Here is a 26,113-nt window from a genome sequence, read left to right as displayed (position 1 = left end):
TACCAACAAGTAAGAACAGACAGGCACCTACACAGACAGGCCTTTGCCCAAGGCCACTGCCATCCTTCCTTAGGGTGAGGGGGGAACACAACTTTCTCCGGGACTTTCAGAAGAGCAGGGCAAAAAAGGCTTTGCCAAAACAAAGGTGCTTCTTCAGTTTGGGCCTCATGAGAGAAGGTCACCCTGCCCAATACTTATGGCAGAGAAACTGGACACAAACTTCTACTGATGGTTTGGTCTTCCTTGGAGTAAAACAATGGAAAAATCCCTGGGTTTTTTCTCAATCACAGAAATTAATAATGTGCTGCCACCTGCTGACTAGAGAGCTACATCCAGCCCTGCTTGTCCTAACTCCCTCTGGCATCTCAAAGGCTGTAAGCCATGCACCCTGTGTCTTTCGATTAATAACTTCTTTATTCTGGAAAAGCAAACCAAAGTCATATTCATATAAACACTGACATTACAAAGTACAGGGAAAAGGGGAAGGGAGAAGGAAACAAAAACCTCTACAAATCCTGCTAATACTGTCTCACCGAACAAGACCATAATGCTTTGTCCCATATTCAATCACTTATATAATTAACCACAAATAAAATCTTCTCTGGAAGATACATCGCTCCTCTTTGAGACGGCAGGGAAAAGGGACCGGAAGTTGGGGCAGGAGGCTTTATTCTTTTGGCAGATCCTCTCAGTCATTATAGATATTGCTGCACTGTTAATAAAAAATATATGCTTCTCTGTAAAGCATTAAAAAAAAAATCCAAGGATGAGATGGCTGAGGTCTCAGCTCAAGTATCTCCAAGTACATTGTTGTCCATTCCCTGACCTGTCCGTGTGTTATTTCTTGGTTGTTTTCCGGATCAATGCCATTCTCTGAAAGGAGAGAGAAACAGGCAGTTACATGGGCTAGAGTCAGGAACTTTCTGGGTGTTCCATGTGTGGACGTGCAACCCGGTCTACACCACAGGCTGGCGCCCTCGGGAACCTACCAGCACAGGGCAGCTCGGCAGGCTGCTTCTAACCCGAGAGCAGTCTGCAGGCCCCGGATGCTTAGCAGATAAGCCAGGGGACCCATTGCATCGGCCAAAGACCCAAACTGCTCTAGGCCAGCAGGATGGCGAAAAAGTTAAAAGCAGGAAAAGGTGACAGCTCTTGCCTTTTGAGGACCTGGGACAGGCCATCAAAGCATGTGTTTTGTAGGTGCCCGTCCCCTCCCACCCCGTCTCTTTCCCTGATGATGGAGACAGTAGGGAAGGGCCTCTATTCCAAGTCTCTTGCCACACATAAAGGGAGCAGACATTTCACGCTTGATGACCTACAATGAAGGAAACTGACGCTGACAACTTCCACCACAACCCAACAGGGAAACAGTCAGATCGTGGGTTTCCAATTTACTATTACCAGCCGCTGGGCAAATTGCTAACTTGATTTGCTCACCCTTTTTGACCAAGAGATTGTCCCAACATTACGATATTGGTTGATAAGTAAATAAATAAATAGGGCTGAAAAGTGGGTAATTTGGGAGCTGAGCCAAAATGACTGTCCATTATCTGGAGGGGCTCCCTTCTGGATAATGTTTCGGCCCTTTGATTCAAGCTCTTGGCAGCTTCCTGGTAGGGTTTCCTCTGTGAGCTCTGTAAACGTACCCACTCCAGAGAGCCCAAGCTACGGAAAAGCAAGGGCCACGCAGCCAGGACTGCCCAGTTGTGCCTGTCAAGCTTGGAAAAAGCTCACTTTTCAAATCAGAGTAGCCAGTTAAATTAAGACAGAAGGGTAACAGCCTTGTCAAGGGAGGCCAACATTGTTATGAGACTGACCAATGACAGGGACAACTGGCTCCAGAGCAGAAGTGGTGTTGGGTTCTCACGCTGACCCCTCAGTTCCACAGTAAGAGCGTCAGAGAACAAAGGTCGGTTAAGCTGGGACAGAGGCCAGAAGGCCAGATGGCGAGGCAGAGCAGCGCGGGTGCTGGCTCCCACCACAAGCACATTTCTGCTTTCATTAACCGGCCCTCTAGTCATAGGGCCGTATATGACGTGCAAATGAGCAACGATGGAGGAGGATGTCATTAAAAGGATGTGCAGGCGCCAAGTTCCACCCATAATAAAAGAACCTGGAATCAACAGCTTTAAGTGATGCCCATGAGAGCTGACAGAAAAAACCGAGACCCCGTATGGGAACAGCAAAGCACCACGCAAATATCTGATTGATCTCCCGCGGAGCCCAGCTGCCTCTGCCCTCTCTGACCGTTGGGGCAGAGTGAAGCTGGCCATGTGGGGAAGTGACAACTGCAGTGACGGTGGCTGTGTGCACCCCCTCTGAGACACAGCTCAAGGGATCAGCTGTGGCTGCCCTGCGGCTCTGGCTGCTCCTCACCTGTTTGTGAGCTTCTGTGGTGCAAGCTTTTTTGTAGGGTCGGATTTCTTCAGAGCCGAATCCTGGGATCCACATGTTCCACTGGCGCTCTGCAAGGAAGAGGCCAGCACAGAGATGAGGGGACTGGCAGGGCGGCGGCAGGGCGCAATGTAACCCTCAGACATGGGTCAAGGAGGACTAATCTGAGCCATCACCTGTATTCACACTAATACTGTGGCAAGATCCTATACAAATGGGAGAATCGCATGTGACACCTCCAAGGTTTTTTTTTTTAAAGATTGGCACCTGAGCTAACAACCGTTGCCAATCTTTTTTTTTTCCTGCTTTTTTCTCCCTGACTCCCCACAGTACATAGTTGTATATTTTAGTTGTGGGTCCTTCTAGTTGTGGCATGTGGGACGCCGCCTCAACGTGGCCTAATGAGCGGTGCCATGTCCGCGCCCAGGATCCCAACCGGCGAAATCCTGGGCCGCCAAAGCGGAACGAGCGAACTTAACCACTCGGCCACAGGGCCAGCCCCACCTCCAAGGTTTTAAGGGGCAGCATTAGACTGTCTTGCAAAGAAAAAAGGGGTAAATGAGTCAAAGCTGTGAACGCTGAGCTCTAAGGCTTCCGGGCGGCTCCACAGAAAAGGAAAGTCATCTGTTTCTTCAGTTGTCTTACTCCGATGTGCAAAGTAACCCCTCTCAACCAAAAGGAAGAGGAGGAACAGAAAGGTATTGCTATTCCTAGCACTCTGGAGTTAACGGCCAAGTCCTAGCTCTCCTGCTTCACCGTGGAGCTGCATGACATCGGCCTCAGTTTCCTCATCTTTCACATGGCAGTAACAACAGTAAGCACCGCCTGATAGGCTGACTGAGAGCATTCAATGACACAATGCAATCCCAGAGCCTGGGATAAGTACATGGAGCTATGGATATAGATACGTCCATGCCACAGCTTCATGTCCTCGTGCCACCAGATATGATCATTCCTTTAAGACTGTCACTAGAAGATCCCAGAGGGCAGAGATTTTGTTTATTCCACTTTGCCAGTAACTGGCATAGTTACATGGCCCCTAAAACCCCAAAATAAAAATATACTGCACTTTAGGGGCCGGCCCGGTGGCGCAGTGGTTAAGTTCACATGTTCCACTTCTTGGCAGCCCGGGGTTTGCCAGTTCGGATCCCGGGTGAGGACATGGCACCACTTGGCAAGTCATGCTGTGCCAGGTGTCCCACATATAAAGTGGAGGAAGATGGGCATGGATGTTAGCTCAGGGCCAGGCTTCCTCAGCAAAAAAAGAGGAGGACTGGCAGTAGTTAGCTCAGGGCTAATCATCTTCTTCAAAAAAATACTGCACTTTAAACATACCCAATATAAAAAAATTATACTTACAGGAGATTATTTAGGGAGTAAGTCTCTACTCAAAAGGAATTACATGGGGACTCCTTCATCACCACTCCCCTACGGCAGTGAAAACATCAGTTTTGCAAATTTGTTTGCCCCAGCAGGCACATACTTAAATCAAATGAAATATTAGTGGCTTTGGGCCGGCCCGGTGGCGGAGTGGTTAAGTTCACACGTTCCATTTCTCAGCGGCCCAGGGTTCACCAGTTTGGATCCCAAGTGCGGACATGGCACCGCTTGGCAAAAAGCCATGCTGTGGTAGGCGTCCCACATATAAAGTAGAGGAAGATGGGCACGGGTGTTAGCTCAGGGCCAGTCTTCCTCAGCAAAAAGAGGAGGATTAGTAGTGGATGTTAGCTCAGAGCTAAACTTTCTCAAAAGAAAAAAAAGAAAGAAAGAAAGAAAGAAAGTGACACTGCACAACTAGAAGGACCCACAACTAAAATATACAACTATGAACTGAGGGGCTGGGAGGAAGGAAAAATTTTAAAAAAAGAACGAAGGAAAGAAAGTGACACTAAGATTATTCTCTGAGAGTTAAACTTTGCAATCAACACCAAGTGGGTAAGTTTATGGATATGCAAAGTCACTTCAAAGAAAGAGGGCAGCTACCAGGCATGAATGCTCACATGTAAGTATGTGTAGCTATATATTTAAATGTGTGTATTTATATTTTACATAATATTAATATAATAGCAACAACAACCATTTAGTGAATAAAATATGTAGGAAAATGCCTGGTACAAAGCAGCAATGTGCAAAGCATTCTATGTACATTATCTCGTTTAACATTAACATTTCGAAAGAAAATCTCCGTGAATCAGAAGGGAGGTTAGTCAACTCCGCAAGTATAGAAAGCTGGGCAGAAGCAAACACTGGCAGCACCCAGCCGAGCCCAGCCAGAAGACAGGCCTCGAGGGTTACAGCCCAGTGGCAAGCTTATCTTTGTTGAGGGGTGTGGGGCACGTGTGCAGCAGACCCAGCCAGGCTGGTGCCATTGAACCCCAAGTTCCCTAAGGCCCCAACTCTGATTCGGCTCCAGCCTCTCCAGGCCGCCTTCTGAAGAGGGTTTAGCGTCCACTAGGGCCTGCCGCAGAAGCGTGTCTGGCCACGCAGACTTTGGAGTCTTCCAGTCTCCGTGATAATGATTTCTTACCTTTAATGAATAAACTGACATTCCAATTTTATTTTCAATAATTAGAATACAAAATATTTTTAAAAATAGGAATGCTAAACTCTCAAGGTAATATAATGTGTTGTGGCGGGGTGTTTTTCTGTGTGTGGTAAAATATACATAACACAAAATCCACCATTTTAACCATTTTCAGTGTACAGTTGAGTGGCATTAAGCACATTTACACTGCGCAACCATTGCCACTATCCATCTCCAAAACCCTTTCATCTTCCCAAACTAAAACTCTGTACCCATCAAACACTAACTCCCCATTCCTCCCCGCCCCCACCCAGCTCCTGGTAACCACCATTCTACTTTCTGTCTCTACGAATTTGTGTTGTGGTGACTTTAAAATATGTCTGCAAATTCTTTGACACTCCTCCCATCAAGAAGTGGAATCAGAGGGCCGGCCCGGTGGCGCAGTGGTTAACTGTGCATGTTCCGCTTTGGTGGCCCGGGGTTCACCGGTTCGGATCGTTAGCTCAGGGCCAGTTTTCCTCAGCAAAAAGAGGAGGACTGGCAGATGTTAGCTCAGGGCTAATCTTCCTCAAAAAAAAAAAGAAGAAGAAGTGGAATCAGTGTTGCCTCCCCTTGAACCTGGACAGGCTTTGTGATTGCCTCAAGGAAAAGAATTCAGCTGAAGTGATGCCATGTGACTTCAGAGACTGGGTTAAAAAAGGCCATGCAGTTTCTGCCAGGTGGTTATAGGACACTTGTTCTGGGAGCCTTCAGCTGCCATGTGAGAAGTCCAGATATCCTGAGACTGCATATGATGAGGCCACAGACACAGAGAGAGAGACCTGTGGAGTCCCAGCTTCTTGAGTGTTCCTAGCCCAGGCATCACACAGGGACATGAGGAAACTCTGTTATGGCTTAAATTGTGTTCTCCAAAAAGGAGTGTTGAAGTCCTCACCCCCAGTACCTCAGAATGTACTGGAAAGAGGGTTGTTACAGATATAATTAGTTAAGATGAGGTCATACTGAAGTAGGGTAGGGCTTTAATCCAGAATGACTGGTGTCCTATGAGCAGAGAAGGGAGACAGAGACAGAGACACACAGGGGAGAAGCCCACGTGAAGATGGAGACACAGACTGGAGCGATGCAGCTGCAAACCAGAGACTGTCAGGACTGCTGGCCACCACCAGAAGCTGGGCAGAGGCCAGGAAGGATTCTGAAGTTAAGGCACTGGAGAGAGCACAGCCTGCTGACACCTTGATTTCAGACCTTGGCCTCCAGGCTGTGAGAGAATAACTGTGTTGTTTTAAACTACCTAGTTTGTAGAACTTTGTCACAGCAGCCCTAGGAGACTACCACACCTTCGTTCAAAACCATCTCAGCCCCAGCCACCACCTGACTTGAATCACATGAGAGACTCCTAGCAAAACTGCCCAGCTAAACCCAGTCAAGCCTCAGACTCAGGAACAAAATAAACAACTGTAATTGTTTTAAGCCACTGTTTTGGGGTGGTTGGTAACACAATAATAGACAATCGGAATATCTGTCCCCTGCTATTAATACCAGCAACGTTAACCAGAAGTGCGTGGTTTACTCCACCTAGACGACCAGCGCCTCCCCAAGCAGTATCTTCCCGACACTGGGAGGAAGCCTTTCAGTGATCAGTCGCGGGCTGAGCTGCACTGCATCCCTTAATGTCTTCCGCCTCATTCACTTGGCCTGACTGTCTGTAGTTAGGGATTGTGCCCTTTCTTTGGATCACACTGTAACCACTGCAGAGAGGGGCTTAGCATTTCCAAGTGATCATGGTTATCAATGTTAGATGAATATCTCCTAGAAAAATTCAAGCTCGAATTTAGTGTCTGTTAAGCAGAAAAGCAGAATACAAAGGTACATGTACATTATGATTGTAATTTTCTTGGGAAAAATGCATAAATAGGCTAGAAACTGGAAGGGAAATGCCATTATTTGAATGGTAGAGATATAGTAGCTACATTTACTAAGCTCTTACTTTGTGCCAGGTCCTATGCCAGCTAATTTACAAACACTCCATAATTCTCACAGTTACCCTGTACGGAGGCTATTATGATCCCCACTTTACAAATGAGGAAACAGGCTCTAAGAGAAAGTAAGTAGGAAAGATAAGTTGATACAGTAGGAAAGTGGCAAAAACAACGCCCGGGCTCATTCCCCCTACTGTGGATGGCCTTCTCTTTTCTATTTAATGCTACTATTGAATGAATACATAAATCCCAGAGCCCAAAGGTCTGACGCCGGCATGAAGGTTCCTCTGACTCACTTTCCCTGGCAGTCCTGAAGGAGCAGTAGTGGGGATCCCTTAGGGAGGAGAGACCACGTACCTAGATGCAGCTGGACATCTTTCACCTCCAGAGTGCTGGACTTGCGATGCCGAGCAAGCTGGCAGGCTGCTGTCACCACACTCTCGATAAAATCATCAGCAATCTGCAGCAGCATCTGGGGAAGACAAAAGTAAGGGAGAGTAACCATAACACTGGCAGGGCAGGCTCCTGCTGCTGGGACAACTCTATCTGCCCGAGTCCCACATTTAGTCAGACTTTCGGTTACAAGGCCTGGAATCAGCATTTGGGCTAAGGTCGGGAGGAGGAGTGAGGACAACAGAAACACATCAATTCCTTAACCAGGCAGAGTGCAACTCACACCCGAGGACATACCTTCTGCATTTTCCCAAGGAGGGAGCAATTAGTTCAACCCCTTACCCCTTTATTTTCTTCTGAATTAGGTAGGAAAACAAAAATGAATCATTATAATTCCTTACTCATAGTCTCATAAAGCATTTTTATTTCTCACCTAGTCCTGATTATTATAAGTCCTGTGAAAAAAATGTGGCATCAATTTCATCCTTATTCTACAGAGAAGGATGCTAAGATTCAAGGAGACTAACTTGCTCACGGCCATGTCACTACTCAGCAGTGGAACCAGGATTCAACCTCAAGGTTCTAAGTCCAAATTCTGGGTTTTTTTCACTTCATTACCAATTATTCCTGGATTGTGTAAAGACCAAAATCAGAATTCTGAAGCTAAAAATCTAAATAAAAAATTCGATCAGTCAATACATTCCCCATGGCTTCCGCTGCTGACCAAAATATAAAATAAAATTACATCCATAGATACAGACATTGCTTCTTCAGCTGGAGCATTAACACATTGTCCTCTTTCCTATGGCGCCAAATGGATTCCACCTAATGGAAAGATTTCTGATTATACATGGCAGATCCACTCCAAAAATGACCTCCTCTCCTTCCCTAAATGCACTAAAGTAACAGTAAAGGAAAAAAAGAGAAACATAAATCAAGAAAGACACAAGAACAGGAGAGACAACTTTAATGGACAAGACATTCCAATAAACTTTTTTTTGTCTTGAGGAAGATTAGCCCTGAGCTAACTGCTGCCAATCCTCCTCTTTTTGCCGAGGAAGACTGGCCCTGAGCTAACATCCGTGCCCATCTTCCTCTACTTTGTATGTGGGATGCCTACCACAGTATGGCGTCCCAAGCGGTGCCATTTCTGTACCCAGGATCCAAACTGGCAAACCCTGGACTGCCAAAGCAGAACATGTGCACTTAACGGCTGTGCCACCAGGCCGGCCCCTAATAAACTTTTAAAGTAAATATTCGCTAAAGAGATAGAGGAAGAGTAGGAATTAACCTAGCTGACAAAAGGTACAACACAAGTACCTGGAGAGGGGCCATCAATGAGGAGTGAACTGATTTGCCCTTTGTAACCCCTAAGAGATCCAAGATTTGGAGGTGCCGTTTATCATAGAAGATTGGGCTGAGGCATGGAACTGAAAACTGGGGGACTACCTCATGTCTGCATACAGAGTAGTCTCCCCAGCCCCACACTCCAAAAGCAGCCAAGTGACCTCTCCCCACACATACCTGACCCAGAACACAGTAGGTCTATTCTCTAGAGAAAGGGAATGCGAGTGAGCTCTGGATCAGAATACACCAGATACGGCAGAGGGAGGGGAGAGACATAGCCCCTTTCTCTTGCCTTGCTTCCAGAATGTTAGAAGCTAGGGATAAACCCTCCAGATAGGAGACTGGAGGATTTTTCTCTGGAGATTCTAAATGACTCCAGACAAACACAGATACAGACATTTAGGGAACTCCTCAGTAAGAAGGTTGACTTGTGAAGAAATTATTCTGAAGGGAAGCCAGTGGTGTGCTGGAGCCAGCTGAGATGAGCTCATGAAAGCCAATTATATGCATTTCTTCCCAATTGTGCATTCAGTGTCAGTATGTTGATAGCTTAAAATAGGGCATAGTGGGAATATTTACAACACAGACATCAGGAAATTCTGAAAATCAGGGCCTTTTTCTCCACACAGTTGGTTGTTAAACATTTACCAGCACTTTACTGGGCAAAGCCCATCAGTCATTAAGTTCTGCTTCAAACCAGCTTTTTAGTAGCTGCTTCTTTAAGAATAGATAGCCGGTATCACCAGACATTTGAAGAAAGTCTCCAACACCAAAAAGAAAATAAACAAACAAAAGAGCAAAAAAGGGACCCAGAGGAAACAAAGACATGCAGAGAAAAGAAGAAAGTAAGATAATTTAATTAATATCCTCAGAGAGAAAGGAAAAAAAGACATTACAACCACAAAATGAATGGTTTAAGAAAAAAAAATAATAACCAATCAGTCAACAAGAAAAAGCTTGTGAAAATTAAAAATTTTATATATAAAAAAACGTTGGGGCCGGCCCGGTGGTGCAGCAGTTAAGTTTGCACGTTCTGCTTCAGAGGCCCGGAGTTCGCGAGTTCAGATCCCATGTGTGAACATGGCATCACTTGGCACACCATGCTGTGGTAGGCACCCTACATATAAAGTAGAGGAAGATGGGTATGGACATTAGCTCAGGGCCAGTCTTCCTCAGCAAAAAGAGGAGGATTGGTGGCAGATGTTAGCTCAGGGCTAATCTTCCTCAAAAAAAAAAAGTTAAAAGCTTTAAAAGATAAACAAAGGAAAATCTCCTCTGTAAGTAGAACTTAGAATTACAAAGAAATGAAAAGTAGGAGAGAAAAGACCAAAAAACCTAGGAAGATCAATGCAGAAGAGCCAATATCCAACTGCCATTCCAGAAAAAAAAGAGCAAAAATAGAGAAGAAATTATCAAAAAACTTAGATAAGAGAAGAGAACCCTCAGACACTGCTGGTGAGGTGCAAAAGGGTGCAGCACTTTGGAAAAACAGTCAGGAATTTCCTCAAAGGAAAGCAGAAAGTTACCATATGACTCAGCAGTTCCTTTCCTAGGCATATCCCACGAGAAATGAAAACATATGTCCACACAAAACTTGTACACGAATAAAAAAAAGAAAGCAAAAACAAACAACTTGCAACACACACGTCCATCAACTGACGAATGGATAAATAATATGTGATATACCCATACAATGGAATGTTATTCAGCCAAAAATGGAAGTACTGATACCTGCTACAGCATGGATAAATTTTAAAAACATTATGCTAAGTGAAATAAGCCAGTCACAAAAGACCAAATATTATATGATTCCATGTATTTGAAATGTCCAGAATAGGCAAATCTAGAGAAATAGAAAGTAGATTAGTGGTTGCCTAGGGCTGTGGGGGTTGGGGAGAAATGGAGAGTCACTGCTAGTGGGTTTGGGTTTCTTTTTGGGGTGATGAAAATGTTCTAAAATTGATTGCACTGATAGTTGCACAACTCTGTGAATATACTAAAAACCACTGAAGTGTATATTGAAATGGGTAAATTTTATGGTACGAATTATATCTCAATAAACTACTACTCAAAAAAAAAACACATACACACAAAGGGCAAATATTTTCCCTCTGGTTAAAAAAATAAAAATAAAAATAACAGTGGAGGGGTCAGCCTGGTGGCGTAGTGGTTAAGTTCACGCACTCCACTTCGGCAGCCTGGGATTCGCAGGCTGGGATCCCGGGCACGGACCTACACACCCCTCGTCAAGCCACGCTGTAGCAGCGTCCCATATACAAAATAGAGGAAGAGTGGCATGGATGTTAACTCAGGGACAATCTTCCTCAAGCAAAAAGGGAAAGATTGGCAACAGATGTTAGCTCAGGGCCAATCTTCCTCACCAAAAAAAAAAAACCCAGAAAACAAAAAGAACAGTGGAGTTATACTGTTTTTGTAACCTGCATTTCCTTTCCCTATCATGACATATTCCTCAGCAAAAGCAAAAAAAAACAACCAAAAACATACAAAATCACCCCAGAATCAAGGTACGCAAGTCTCCAGAATCAAAGAAGTCTCTCAGAATTTAGCGCGACAAATGAAAAAAGATACATATTAAGGCTCATGTGAAAATTCAGAGCAGGAAAAAGTTAAGACACGAAAAGGATGGGGACTAGAATAGCATAAGATTTCTTAATAGGAGATTTTAGAAGACAATGGAGCAATGCCTTCACAATCGAAAGGCAAAAGCAACTTCCAAAATAGAATTCTAAATCCAGCCCAACTAAAAATTAAGTGTGAGGTTAGAATGTAGATATTTTCAGACATTTACTTCTCATCTATCTTTTCATAGGAAGTAACAAAAAATCTGCTCTAACAAAAAGGGAGTCAAGTAAGAAGAGGACGTGAGATCTAGGAAACAAGAGATCCAAAGAGAAAAAGAGCAAAAGGAGGGTCCAGGAGGGGTTTGTGCAAGTCACCTAAAATTAATCAGACCAGAAGAGGATGGAGGTTTCTGAGTGAAATCTCCTGGGGAGGCGGGATGACCCGAACCAATAGATTATTTTACATTTGGAAAACAGTGTTAATAGGTGTATAACAGAGCTGATAGCCGAAGCAGAATAAAAAAGGCACAAAGAAAACTAAGTAAATAAAATTGGGTCAGTTATCAACTTCAAGAAAATAAGTTGTAGAAGAAACGAAAGGTAATCATGGACATGACTTGGCTCAATGGTGAACAATACTTATGTAGTCAGAGTAATGTAAATACTGAGTTCTGAGTTATCCAAAAATTGTGAGAAAACTCTATTGGAAAAGAGGGAAAGAAGGCGTGTATGGCACGTGTATGAGTGGCTTAACAAAATTCTCATCTACCTTAACAGGAAGTGTACAGACTATTATAAAATTCATGAATCAAAGAGTATCTGTTTAAGTATACTACTTAGAAATACAGAGGAATATTCTAGAAACAAAACTGTTGCAAGTGCTTATGAGCAACAGACCTTTTTGACAGGTAAAAGTAGTAGCAGCTGTTGAGTATAAAGTGCTGGGCATTCTAGGTGATTTGTATAAGTTATTCCATGGGACCTTCACAAGAACTCTGTAGATAAATAATGTCATACCCTACCAACACAGGAGGAATTGAGTCTCAGAAAGCTTAAGTGACTCATCCACAGCTATGAAGCTGGTAAGTGGCAGAGCCAAGATTCAAATTCAGATTTGTCTGCTTCTGAAGTGTGTGCTTTTAACCGCTATTCTATACTAGCTCTCAGGGGTACCCAACCCCGCCTTACCTCCTCCACATCTTCATCCAATTGCTCATTAGGATCCACTTCTCTTACTAAATCTTGTAATTTCTTCTTGGTCAATACCTAAAGTTAATTGGGAGAAGACTTTTCAGCCAGGTATCAAGGAAACAAAACAACTCATTACCCTGTAATGAAGAAAGGCTGTCAATTTGTTGGGTTTAGTTGCTACTTTCCAAAGAGTTAACAGTCTGGCCTACCTGAGTATTTGCTATAAGACTACACTCTCAAGACAGAAGTAGCTTAGGGAAAGGCAGAAAAAGCAGTTTGGAAAAGACGCCAGCATCTATCAGGCCGTTTATTTCAGCCTCTTCTTTTTCTCACTGTCTCACCTTCCCTCTACATTAAATAATTTGCAATCTTCTGCCCACCATAAATTGCACTGTGCCTCTGTGCCTTTGGACATGCTCTTCTACCCTTCTTCCTACCTGCTCAGCTCGTGGTGCCTCCCTTCTGATGCTTTTCGTAGCCCACCCAGCTAAAAACAACCGCTTCGTCCTTTGGCCTCTACTGTACCCTGTCCACCCTTCTATCATTGTATATATTTATAAACTTGCCCGTTTCTGACTTAATAGGCTGAAAGCTCCCTCAGGGCAGGGAACTAGTATTCATCTCTTTATAACTAAATATTTGTATAAGTATGTACAACTATGATCCCTCTTTCATAAAGGAAATGTCATCACATATATATGCCATTAAAAAGTGATCAAAAGACATACACTAAAGTACTAATCATAGTTATTTTTGGGTGGTAGTAGAATTATGGGCTATTTATTTTTTGTGTTTTTCTAAACTTTTTGTGATAAACATGTATAACTTTGGAAACAAGGAAAAATTAATGTTTTAAATAAATATTTGCTCATGATGTCTCAGATCTAGCCATTCTTTTCCATTTGATGATTATCACTTAATCACTTAAAAAAGCCTTTACCGCATGTCTTGATTTAGTGCAGAAGTCTTAGACTTGGTCTTCCTCCCAGTCTACTCCCTTTCCTACCTTTTTTGTCCTTTTATTGCCAAGTAAATCCCCCTAAGACATATTACTTTGATCAGGTTACTCTTACTCCTCTATTAAATATTTGCAAAGATTGTTTATTGACTAAAAGTTCCAATGGAAATTGACTAGTATAGGCCCAGTAAGTTCAGCCGTTATCCTATCCAGTTTCATCTCTTGCTCTTCTCCAATAAACTCCACATTCAACAACACAGGTTGGCCCCCGACTATCTGCCTAACCCTCCCCATTCACCTTTGCTAGTCCCCCCCCCCATTCTCTTGAAATGTTGTCCCCTCATCCTGTTCTATCCAGCCTACAAGGCCTAAGTCAAGAGACTATGCTGATTTCTATTTCGTGTGGCTCTGGAGGACAGAATCAGGATCATGAGGAGAAAGAGAGGGGCAGATTTTAGAATCACTGCAGAAAATTAATAATGGCAGCAGCTGGATGAACTACAAGGAGAAAAGACTTGAGGCAAGAGTACTTTTATTATAGGAACAATGAATAATGAATCCATTAATTATTTTATCATTTTATTTAACTATTGCATTTTATTTAACAATTATATAGCATATATATTTATATATATAAATATATAAAAACCTATCATAGGCAAGGTATTTGTTAGTGTGTGTGTGTATATGGATCTATGTATATGTGCATACACACACACATAAATACTACAGGATAAAAACTGGTAAATGTTGTACAGGATAATTCAATAAAGAATTTTATAAGTCCAAACGAGGGAAAAGACCTTCTTTTTCTGCTGAGAGAAAGAGGTAGCATATGAGATGGACATCTCTCAGAGCATTACTGGTTCAAAGAATAGATAAGAGATGCCTTACAGAGAACAAAAAGAGGAGGATACCTGATTGTTTTCAGGGCTGAGACGCCCCCCTGTCCCAGGAGTGCCTGGTATCTTTACCACTGTAGTGCTATTGGCCATGGAGGCTTGTGGAGGGGTGCTGGCTGGTTCCGGTTTTATGGATGAGAAATTGGAGAGGTTAATTAGGGCTGAGGGGCCAAACTGGTTCATAATGTGCCGAGCTTTGGACTTCAGATCATAGAGCTTATCCAGATCCTGCTTCTTTTTGGAGCTGTGAGGACCAAGGCCAATCAACTGTAGAAGGAAAACATGAGAATTAGCTCCAGAAGCACCTGTAATAAAGGATGAGTTGTGAAAGTAAAATTATATGAGGTCTGTCTGACTTTGAAGCGTCTTCAGTATATCTGGGGTAGTGACCATTTGAGACCTGCACACTAAAAATGGAGGGAATGAAGAATATTCATTGCTCTCACCTGATATTTAGAAACCATCTCTTCTCCAAAAGCAAAACGAAATAGTTCACAAATTGAAATAAGGAAGAAAGTAAATGAAATGAGGGATCTTATGTACAAAAATAAACTAGAATAAGCAAGACATTTCTGAAGACTTTGTAAAAATAGAATACTTGGTTAAGTACTACATGCATTATTTCTGAGCATCAAATAAGGTTAAAGTCAAATAAATTATGGCACAATCACATATTTAAAACTCAAACACAAAACTTCAGAAAACAGATTAGTTCATTTTGGCATTTCAAAACATGCTTAAGTCTATGGCTATGTCAGGACTATGCCTAATACAATTTTTAGCAATTGTTAAACGTAAGATCTTCTTTGTCATCAAGAGCACATTTTCTCTGAGTGTTAGCAATCTTTAAGTACATGCAGAGTCCCTAGCCTGGAGTAGCCGAGACTCCTAAATTTTAGAGCCATGAGGTTGACTCTGTGGACATCAGCTTTGGTGTCACCAAGATCAGAAGCACATTCACCAAGTTCGGCCCACAGTAGCCTCAAGGAGCTTACTTACAGCTATCTGAGTGTCTAGATCTTTAATTACATCAGCAACGGCTGTGAGCCCGGTGAAATGAGAGGCAGCCATTTTCAAAAGCTACCTGTAAATGAACAACTAGCATCAAGCACCACCCTCGCCAGAGATCCATTTCAGCTGCGCGGCCTGGCGCATCTTCACCAACCAGGCTCCAGGCAAACTGAATGCAGAGACACATATCTCCTTAGCCCCACTGGGCAAGAAAAGTATCTCCATCTCTTTCACATACAACTTATAAAATTACTTAATGATAATTATAGTAACAAAGACTCTCTTCCTATAAAATAAATCTTCTGGGGCTGGCCCGGTGGCACAGCAGTTAAGTTTGCAAGTTCTACTTTGGCCCGGGGTTTGCTGGTTCAGATCCCAGGTGTGGACCTACATACTGCTTGTCAAGCCATGCTGTGGCAGATGTCCCATGTATACAGTAGAGGAAGATGGGCATGGATGTTAGCTCAGGGCCAGTCTTCCTCAGCAAAAAGACGAGGATTGGTGGCAGATGTTAGCTCAGGGCTAATCTTCCTCAAATAAATAAATAAATAAATGTTCTATTATTAGGGACAAATGGGCAGCATATGAAACACTTTATTGGCCAAAATTGTGGAATTTTAACTTGCAGGAATCATGCAATAGTTTTCAGAACTTGGTAAAACTTGGCAACCTGAATGAGAACCTGCATCTCTTCTACTCTTGCCCTTATTGCTGAGTTCCTCGCCAACACACTAACTTTCTAATATGAGAAATCATCTTCTGCTAGTTTTCCCTTAGTAAAAGCAACTAACTGTGCTCTGGTTAAATGATCAAGAGAAACTTGTTGGCTAAGAGCCAGCTGAGGGGGACAGCAGAGCATCAAGATCACCTTTCTTTTTTTTAACCATATGTGGTCCATGCCTTTTCCCTTACAAATGTTACCAATGGAAGAATCAGGATAGCAAAAGATTGCTAACATGGTAACAGTCGTTCTAAGTTTATAAAAGCAAACAATTTTCCCAGAGCAAATTTCATGAAAAAGCCTTATTAAAGATTATCAGTATGTTTACCACACTGAACATAGTCTACCTCTCAAATAACAGTCCCACGACTTTCAAGGAACTTCCCAAACAGTACTGCTCAAAATAAATGGAGACTTTTTCATAATAGAGATTTCTGTATAATGGCAATTTTTCACTTTTGGGGGGGATTTCTATAATAAGACCTGAAGACAAAAAATATAGCCTATCTGCTAATCACAGATCAAATTAGGAATTAATTTTTAAAACTTTTTAAAAAAATTTTTTTAAAGATTGGCACCTGAGGGGCTGGCCCTGTGGCTGAGTGGTTAAGTTTGCGCACTCCGCTGCAGGCGGCCCAGTGTTTCGTTGGTTCAAGTCCTGGGCGCGGACATGGCACTGCTCATCAAACCACGCTGAGGCAGCATCCCACATGCCACAACTAGAAGGAACCACAACAAACAATATACAACTATGTACTGGGGGGCTTTGGGGAGAAAAAGGAAAAAAATAAAATCTTAAAAAAAAAAAAAAGATTGGCACCTGAGCTAACATCTGTTGCCAATCTTCTTTCCTTTTAATCTTTTTTTTTCTTTTCTTCAAAGCCCCCCAGTACATAGTTGTATATTCTTGTTCTAGGTCCTTCTGGCTCTGCTATGTGGGATGCCTCCTCAGCATGGCCTGATGAGCGGTGCCATGTCCGAGCCCAGGATCCGAACTGGTGAAACCCTGGGCCACCAAAGTGAAGGCCACAAACTTAACTACTTGGCCATGGGGTCGGCCCCAGGGATTAACTTTAAGGAATAGCTCCAATGGCTATTAATGAAACAAGTCGCTTTGATGAAATAAGTGGAATCTCTAAAATGTGAGAAAAATCAAAGTTTCTCCCTAAGAAACTACACTGCAATTTACTGTACTCATTGATCTTGTTGAGAAGCAAACAATACTTCTGAATTTTCAATAATTCTGGGTAAATGAGCTACTTCTTCATTAAAACGAAACAAAGCAGATGATAACCAGACACCCATTGCTAGACTGACACTGCCCTTAGTTTCCTAGACTGCTCCTTTATTTGGGTGGATTTAAAACATCATAACAGGGGCTGGCCCCGTGGCTGAGTGGTTAAGTTCGTGTGCTCCGCTGCAGGCGGCCCAGTGTTTCATTGGTTCGAATCCTGGGGGCGGACATGGCACTACTCATCAAACCACGCTGAGGTAGCGTCCCACATGCCACACCTAGAAGGACCCGCAACAAAGAATATACAACTAGGTACCGGGGAGCTTTGGGGAGAAAAAGGAAAAAAATAAAATCTTTAAAAAAAAAATTCATAACATGTTTGGGTGGGGTGATTATTACAAGAGTTTACACAACTATCAAACACATCACACTGAACATTTAAGATCTGTGCATTTTATTGTATGTAAATTATACCACGATTAAGAACAAGAAATCAAATCCCCTCCACTAGGTAAAGGATTGCACTCCTAGGCATTTATCCTAGAAAAATGAAAACTTATGTTGCCACACAAACCTGTTTGCTAATGTTCATAGCATATATCAACATGGAAAAGACAGATTCTTGAATAAATGATGGTATATAACTGAGTACATCTGGAAAACATCTGGTTTAATGTTTAAAATTTACATATTTGATCCATCTGGAATGAGGAGGAGGAGTATAATATACATTCCTCCTTTCATACACTCCTCTATCCCAGAGGGCTCAAATATTTAAATTTTAAATATAAAATCATGTACTAGAAAAATACAGGAGTTTTTAACAATATTCTGAAACCTAAACCTCAAACTTTATACAAAATTCAACTCAAAATGGATCACAGACTTAAACGTAAAATGTACAAGTGTAAAACCTTTCTAGCTAGGCAAAAAGTTCCTAGACTTGACACCAAAAATCAATAAAAGGAAAAACTGATAGATTGGCCCTCATCAAATTAAAAGAGTTCCCTCTGTGAAAGCCCATGTGGAAAAGACGAAAAGACAAGCTATAGACTTGGAGAAAATATTCACAATCTACATATCCAACAAAGACCAGTATCTAGAACGTACAAAGAACTCTCAAAACTCAATAGTTAAAGAGATAAGAAAGGTAATTCAATTAGAAAACGGACAAAAGGCATGACCAGACACTTTACCAAACAAGATATATAGATGGCAAATAAGCACATGAAAAGATGCGCAACATCATCAGTCACTAAAGAAAGGCAAATTAAAACTACAAGGAGATAGGGGCCAGCCTGGTGGCGCAGTGGTTAAGTTCGCACATTCTGCTTCGGTGGCCTGGGTTCGCCAGTTTGGATCCCAGGTGTGGACATGGCACCGCTTGGCACACCATGCTGTGGTAGGTGTCACACATATAGAGGAAGATGGGCAGGGATGTTAGCTCAGGGCCAGTCTTCCTCGGCAAAAAGAGGAGGATTGGCAGAAGTTAGCTCAGGGCTAATCTTCCTCAAAAAAAAAAAAAAAATTAAAAAATGGGTTTATTTAAAAAAAATGAAATGATCCTTATTCTCATTCATAATAAAAATGCAAATTAAAACTACAAGCTACTACTTATTCCCCATTGGGCAATGATGAAAAAGTTTTATACATACTGTGTTTGAAAATTTTAGGAAGAGTCATTTCATGTTGGGGTAGAAAGAAGATAAATTAGCTAGAGGTCTCTATAAACGGCTACTCGGCAGTATCTACCCAAATTAAAAAAGTATATATTGTTTTGATGTCACAGTTCCATTTTTAGTGATTTATATTATAGTTGAACTTGTATGTGGATAGAATGCTATACATACAAGGAATTAAAACCTAAATGTCCATCAAAAGTGATAGAGTTAAACAAATTAGGGTACAACTATATAATAGAATACAGTGAAAAAGAATGAGACTCATGAAAATATTATGCTAAAGGAAAGAAACCAGTCCCCAAAAGACACATATTATGTGATTCCAAATCTACAGAGACAGAAAGTAGATTAGTGGTTGCCTAGGGCTGGGAGGTAGGGGAGAGAACAGAGATTGATTGCTAATGGGCATGGGGTTTCTCTTAGGGCGGACAAAAATAACCGAAAATTAGATTGTGGTGATGGTCACACAACCCTGAATGCATAAACAAACACTGAATTGTATACTTTAAATTGGTGAATTGTATGATGTGTGAATGATATCTCAATAAAGCTGTTTTTAAAAAGAGGAAGCTCACTAAACGATCTCCAAGATACAATGGAGATATAATGGTCTCCAAGAACAAGACATTGTCCAGTGAAAATGCAAGCTACAGAATAGTGAGAATAATTTGCTGTCATTTACTAAAACACACAGACACGCAACTGTAAATGCATAAGTTATTCCTGGAAAGATACATAAGAACCTGATAACAGGGGGTGTCTTGGTAGTATCTGAGTGGCCTATGGGACTAAGGAAAGAGAAGACTTACTTTTCATTGTGTACCCTAAATTCTCTATTATGTGCATATGTTACCTATGAAAAAAAATTAAAATAAACTACTATTTTTGGTTGGTTTCCTCTGAAGAAATAGATAATACTGATCCCTGTTTTAAAATCATAACAAAAAAAATAGAGCAGTAACAACAAAAATGAACCTTGACCTATATCTCACATCTTATACAAAAATAAATTCAAAATTGATAATAGACTAAAAGTAAAAATATAAGATTATAAAACTTTTAGAAGAAAACTTAGGAGAAACTCTCCATGACTTTGGGTCAGGCAGAGTTCTTAGATACAACCCCAAAAGCACAATCCACAAGAGAAAGAAATTGATAAAGTGGACTTAAACCAAAATGTAAAATTTCTACTCTACAAAAGAAAATAAAAAGGTAAGTCACAGACTAAGAGAAAATATTTACAAATCACATAGCTGACAAAGAACTTGCATCCAGGATATATAAAGAACTCTCAAAATTAAACAATAAGAAAACAAACAATCCAATAAAAAAATGAGCAAAAGATCTGAACAAACCCTTCACCAAAGAAGATATAGATGGCAAATATCATTAGAAAAGATGCCCAATATCATTAGTCATCAGGGAAATGTAAATTAAAACCACAATGAGATACCACTATTAGAACAGCTAAAATAAAAAAAAAAAAGTGCTAGAGAGGTTGTGGAGCAAATGAAACCCTCATACACTTCTGATGTGAATGTAAAATGATGCAGTCTCTTTGGGAAACAGTTTGGCAGTTTCTTTCTTTTTTTTTTTTAAACAATTTTATTCCTATAAATTTATTCCTTTTTTTTTTTTTTTTTTTGAGAAAGATCGGCCCTGAGCTAACATCTGCTGCCAATCCTCCTCTTTTTGCTGAGGAAGACTGGCCCTGAGCTAACAACCGTGACAATCTTCCTCTACTTTATATGTGGGACACCTGCCACAGCATGACTTGCCATGTGGTGCCATGTCCACACCCAGGATCCGAACTCGCAAACCCTGGGCTGCCAAAGCGGAACGTGTGCACTAAACTGCTGCACCACTGGGCTGGCCCCGTGGCAGTTTCTTATAAAGGTAAATATACACTTATCAGAGGACCCAGCAATCTTACTCCTAGGTATTTTACCCTAAAGGAATGAAAACTTATATTCACACAAAAATTGGTACATGAATGTTTATAGCAACATTATTCATAATTGCCCCAAACTAGAAACAATCCAGATGTCCTTCAGCTAGTGAATGTATAAACAAACTGAGTTTATCCATACAGTGGAATACTACTCAGCAACAGGAAGGAAGGACTACTGAGACATGCAACAACATGGAGAATCTCAAATGTGTCACGCTAAGTGAAAGAGGCAAGACTCAAAAGGCTACTTACTGTACGACTCCATTAACACGGCACTCTGGAAAGGGCAAAGCCATACGGATGGAGAACAGATCAGTGGTTGCCAGGGGATTGGGGTGGGGAGGTTTGACTGCAAAGGAGCAGCATGAAAGAAATGTTGGCGGGGAGACGGGGGCATGGAACTGTTTGGTAACCTGAGTGTTATGGTGCTTACATGACAGTATGCATTTGTCACCACTCACAGAACTGTACCCATGAAAGGGTGAATTTCGAGGTATGTAAATTTAAAAAACACAACATCACAACCTGATCAGAATGGTCAATGGCTCCCAGTCCAGTTACCTGCTTACTGACAACTTTCATTAAGCCACATTGTGGATGATGCTGAGCAAGCACAATGAAATGAAGTGACTGTAAATAACCTGGATTCCGATATGTAATGTACCATAGTTGCCTTTGGGCTACTCAAATTTGTTATTCTCACTTCCTTAGAATGCCAAGAGATAGGGATGGACTACTGTGTAAAAACAGAGGCGTTAGCTGTGGGACAGTTTGAGAGAACAATTACGATAGTAAACTCTTGCCATCACCTGCTATGTGGAAGTCACGTGCAATGGGATTCACAAAGTAAGTCCCGAAAGTCCACGCCCTAGTGATCTATAGTTGAAAATACTTAAGAATCTATCAAAACAAGATTATGTGGCTGAGAGTTCAATTAATCAACGAAGTCGATCCTTCCTCCCGCCATGTGTCATATTTAAACTGTGGTTGATAGGCTGAGGAGGACAAGCCCTAACTGCTTTTCCTTTTAACAATGTGTACCTCAAGCAGATGTCCACTTGCAACCCTATCACTGTATTAAGAGGATCTGACTTTTCAGAGGGTAGGAAACTCGGGGAGACCTTGCAGTAGCTATAGCACCCTGGCCTTCTCTGGGCATGTGTTTCATTAACAGATTAGTTTTTTTTTAAGTGAAGAGAATAGGGGAATAGAAGACCAGATTGTCTTTGACACCCTTTACCTCGGAAATGTTTAGGAATTTATTATTTAAACAAAATCCTGGAGAGGAGTCAACCAGCCTGGTTGTATGAAAGCCCTATCACTGTGGTGCATGGCTTGACTGGGTTTTCCACCTGGCTGTTTCTCTCCTCACTGGCTTCTGCAGGTAACTAAATAAGCTCCTATTTCCCAGCCTAAATAAACCAAAAGGAATCAATTAATTGCAGTCTGTGAGACTTGAAAGCAACAGAAACATAAGATTTTTTTCCACTAGTTTTTTGACTAGTTTGATCCTGTTTAGGTAGTTTTGACTGAGAAAGGTAGTACAGTATAGCGGTCAGGCACGTGGACTGTGGTGGCAGTCTGGGTTCAAGTACCAACTCTGCCACTTAGTAGCTTTATGTCCTTGAGCAAGTTACCTAATCTCTTTATGCTTCGATTTCCTCATCTGAAAAATCGAGTTAATCATACAGTGTATCTCATGGGATTGTTGTGACAATTCAGAGTTTATATAGGTAAAGCACTTAGAAGAGTGTGTGGCACACGTTAAGTACAAATAAATGTGTGCTAATATTATTTATTTATTTTAGGAAGATTAGCCCTAAACTAACATCTGCTGTCAATCCTCCTCTTTTTGCTGAGGAAGACTTGCCCTGAGCCAACATCCATGCCCATCTTCCTCTACTTTCTATGTGGGACGCCTACAACAGCATGGCTTGCCAAGTGGTGCCATGTCCACACCCAGGATCCGAACTGTCAAACCCCAGGCGCCGAAGCAGAACATGCACACTTAACCGCTGCAGCACCGCTGGCCCTGCTAATGTTATTTATGTGTTCTCCTCTTCTAAATCTTAGTTATAAAAATCAGTGTATGAGGCCCACCCAGTGACATAGTGGTTAAGATTGCGCTCTCTGCTTCAGTGGCCTGGGATTCGCGAGTTCACACCCTCGGTGCAGACCTACACACTGCTCATCAAGCCATGCTGTGGTGGTGTCCCACACACAAAATAGAGGAAGACTGGCACAGATGTTAGCTTAGCAACAAGCTTCCTCACCCTCTCCCCCCAAAAATCAGTGTATTAAAATTAAAAGGTTGCACCTATCCTGCTATGTTTTGGCAGCACCCTATAACTATTCTTATGACTAAGGACATTAAAAGAACAGTGGATTGAAAAAAAAAATGTTCAGTGTCAAATGGTCAGCAGGAGGCTGGTGAGAGGTACTGTGGTGGAGGGAAGACCCAAGTCAGGAGGGCTGGGTGCCATCCTACCTCTGATATTGAGTTATGTGAGCTCTCTTTGACCAGTTTCCACAACTATAATTAGGAGCAGGACCAGGCAAATTGTAAAGTCCCTTCTAGCTCTAACAACCAGTGTAAGATTTTTAAATTAAGTCTATATGTACACATTTCAAAGTCTGTCTTCTGCCTCCAACACATCTGTTTCACAGTGCAGACTGTAAACACTGCTGATGTATTGCCTCCAGGGTATTTTGGGGCTTTTCATGAAGACCTTGGGTCAAAAGTAATGTGTCCTATGTTCATATCTGCTCTAAGACAATGATTTTCTGATCAGATACTTTGAAATCCTACTATAATAACTCAATCAATGCTAGAGCCACAAATGAGTGAAACAAATATCTTTTGCAAATGTAGATGAGGATGTTAACTCAGGAATAAATTATCATAAATTAAACCATCAAGTACTTTGAAATGGTGACATGGGCATGCTTTACCTCACAATCTGGTTTAAGTTTTGGTCACTTGCATACAGAATAGGTACTTGCAAATAATATAACCCATTGGGAAAAAATAGTAGTTTCAACTAAGTTAGCCTAATTTCCCCAACCATGTAGTTCATGCTACAATTAACTGTAGAGTTAATCCAAGTTAAGTCCTGGTTCTTCAAATTGGTCTTTTTTGGCCTCCTAAATCTAAAAGGAAATATATTCTACTCCATTGTGAGGAAAAGTTGTATTTAGGTCCTATTTTTATTTCTTGAGTGTCTATGCTTCTTCAAAAACATATTTAATTTAGTTCTCCTCAAATACCACACTAACTTAAGTACCCCAATAAGTTACAGTATTTGACATTAAGAGGAGTCTTAAGAAGGAGGGGGTGTTTCATTCAATGATATGCTTTATAGAACTATCCTATTTTGCTGATATGCAAAACATGGTGAGGAATCCACTTAGAAAAGTAGAAAAAAGTTTTAGTCAAACATATAACTGGGTTTGCCTGGGGCTGGGCCACTTAGTACCATGTGATTTCAGGCAAGGTGCTTAACCTCTCTGAACCAATCTCCTTTTCCGTACAATGGGATTAACAGTATCTAATGTGTGGGGCTGCAAGTGATATTTAAATGATATAATACTTGAAACTATTTATGATGATGCCTGGGTAGTCGAAGCAAATTTCAGCAAAAGATATTACTGAGGAAGGGAAGCGACTGGTCCAACGCTCCCAGCTGTCCTTATCCTTATCCCAAACCAGCCATCTCCAGTAAATGCTTATGCTAAAAATAAAGGCTACAACGGACTCATCTGCAACTTTCTAAACCGCTTACTATATTTGGTGGGTGGGGGTTAAGGGGCTTCATTTAAAGGTTTCCTAACTGGTAGGTGACATTCACTGTATCAATATCAATATGACTCAAAATAAAGTACTAGAATCTGTGAAAACTCCCCTCTTGAGTTCGAAGTTAGAGCAAAGATTCTAGAAGCATGTTTTCAAGGAATATTAACCAAGCGTCTCCTATTGCTATGCACAGCAGGGCGCTGTATCTCAATTATGATCTAATCAATCACTGTCAGCCTGTGATGCGAAGCCCTCGTTGGACCTCAGCCTACTTTCGGGTAAAATAAGAGTTTAAGACAGATTCTCTTTCCCGGCCCTTCCATTTCTGACATTCTTTTATTGGAGATGCAGAGATCTGTGCTCCATCGGGGTGGAGTGGAATGGAATTTAAAGCACTTATCCAGTATACAACTGAGTTCAAACTGCTTCAACTTCACGTCAGAGCTTCGCAAGTATGAAGCTGAAAACGAAGATGCTTGCAGGTGGGCTTCCTAGATTAAGTATCTGACACAAGAAACGCCTGCCAACAGCCAAGGAGGCAGCGCGCAGGAGGAGCCGTCTTCCCCTGAAGACATCCTTTACCACTTCGGGTTCAGAGCACACGAGAAAAATGGATCACTATCTCTTTCCCGAACTCTCTCCCTTCCCCCTGGAGGCTGATCTCCTCACGGCCATGGCCCCTGATCCTCTCCGCTTGCGGGAGCTCGGGTCCTCACAGCCCTGTTCCCGCAAGTACTTCGGAGTCTCCAAGCCCAGATCCCGTCCCCACAGAAGCCGGTCTTCACTGCCCGCTCCTGCTCCTTCCCAAACCCAAGTGCTCTCCTACTGCTCCAGCCCCTCAGGAACCGAAGTCTTCGTGCCCTGTTTCTGAATCCTTGGGATCCTGGGTCTTCACTGTCCCGCTTCTGCCTCTCAGGAGCCCAAGTCCTCTCAGCTCCGCTTTTACCTCTCAGGAGCCCGTGCCTTCACGCCCCGTTCCGCTCCGACCCTCTCCTCTTAGAAGCGCGGGTCCTCACCATCCTGTCCCTCTCTGACCGCTTTCCCTCAGGTGCTGGAGAACTCACATCCGTCCCCGTTCCCCGAGTCCCGTCTGGAGCCCGGGTCCCCACAGCCGCGTCTTCTCCGAGCCCCGAGCCCCTCACTCCCGTCCCAAGAGCCTGATTCCTCACAGCCCCGTCTCCTCCACAACCTGGCTCTTCAAACACTGACCCGCTGTGGGTCTGGATCCTGACTCCCTCCTCCCGCTCTTCTTCCTCGACTGCCAGGGCCCAAGACTCACAGGCAGCAGCGTCTATCTCCCCATGATATGCGGAGACTGCCCCAGTGAAGCGATCGTCTCAGCAGCCGGTCCGACTGCTCGGCCCTCCCCGAGTACTTCCGGCACCGCTCCCCGCCTCCAACCCGGAAACGCGCGGCTCTTCCGGCTGGCGGGCGCGCGCCTGGCTTGCGCA

The 26,113-nt window shown here is 42.4% G+C and overlaps 1 protein-coding gene across 7 annotated transcripts; it reads right to left on the bottom strand.

Annotated features, from left to right (window-relative positions):
• Positions 1-395: 395 nt before the first annotated feature.
• On the bottom strand, positions 396-26,112 carry TAF12 (TATA-box binding protein associated factor 12). Of its 7 annotated transcripts, none has more exons than XM_070510586.1 (8): positions 25,942-26,054; positions 16,581-16,721; positions 15,270-15,354; positions 14,286-14,537; positions 12,408-12,485; positions 7,255-7,369; positions 2,377-2,465; positions 396-873 (listed from the first exon to the last, which is right to left on the bottom strand). In XM_070510586.1, exons 3-8 carry the CDS (start codon positions 15,339-15,341, stop codon positions 838-840), a joined length of 642 nt encoding a protein of 213 aa, XP_070366687.1. In that variant the 5' UTR covers positions 15,342-15,354; positions 16,581-16,721; positions 25,942-26,054; the 3' UTR covers positions 396-837. The 7 variants fall into 7 exon arrangements, with proteins under 7 accessions (XP_070366687.1, XP_070366688.1, XP_070366686.1 ...); XM_070510587.1 differs by having other exon boundaries at positions 25,872-26,035; XM_070510585.1 differs by lacking the exon at positions 16,581-16,721 and having other exon boundaries at positions 25,942-26,060.
• Position 26,113: the final 1 nt, after the last annotated feature.

This window comes from Equus asinus, chromosome 5, assembly GCF_041296235.1.
Source record: "Equus asinus isolate D_3611 breed Donkey chromosome 5, EquAss-T2T_v2, whole genome shotgun sequence".
Classification (NCBI taxonomy): domain Eukaryota; kingdom Metazoa; phylum Chordata; class Mammalia; order Perissodactyla; family Equidae; genus Equus; species Equus asinus.
The sequence above is the reverse complement of the archived record's forward strand: the minus strand, read 5'-3'. Positions and strand labels throughout refer to the sequence as shown.

Bases quoted from the DNA above. Each gene is read 5' to 3' on its own strand.
- TAF12 (XM_070510585.1), bottom strand. From the start codon at position 15,341: ATGGCTGCCTCTCATTTCACCGGGCTCACAGCCGTTGCTGATGTAATT. The intron at 7,370-12,407 runs GTAAGGCGGGGT...TGTCTTCCCCAG, and splicing joins TGGATGAAGATGTGGAGGAG to ATGCTGCTGCAGATTGCTGA. The intron at 2,466-7,254 runs GTACGTGGTCTC...TCTTCCTTGCAG, and splicing joins AGATGTCCAGCTGCATCTAG to AGCGCCAGTGGAACATGTGG.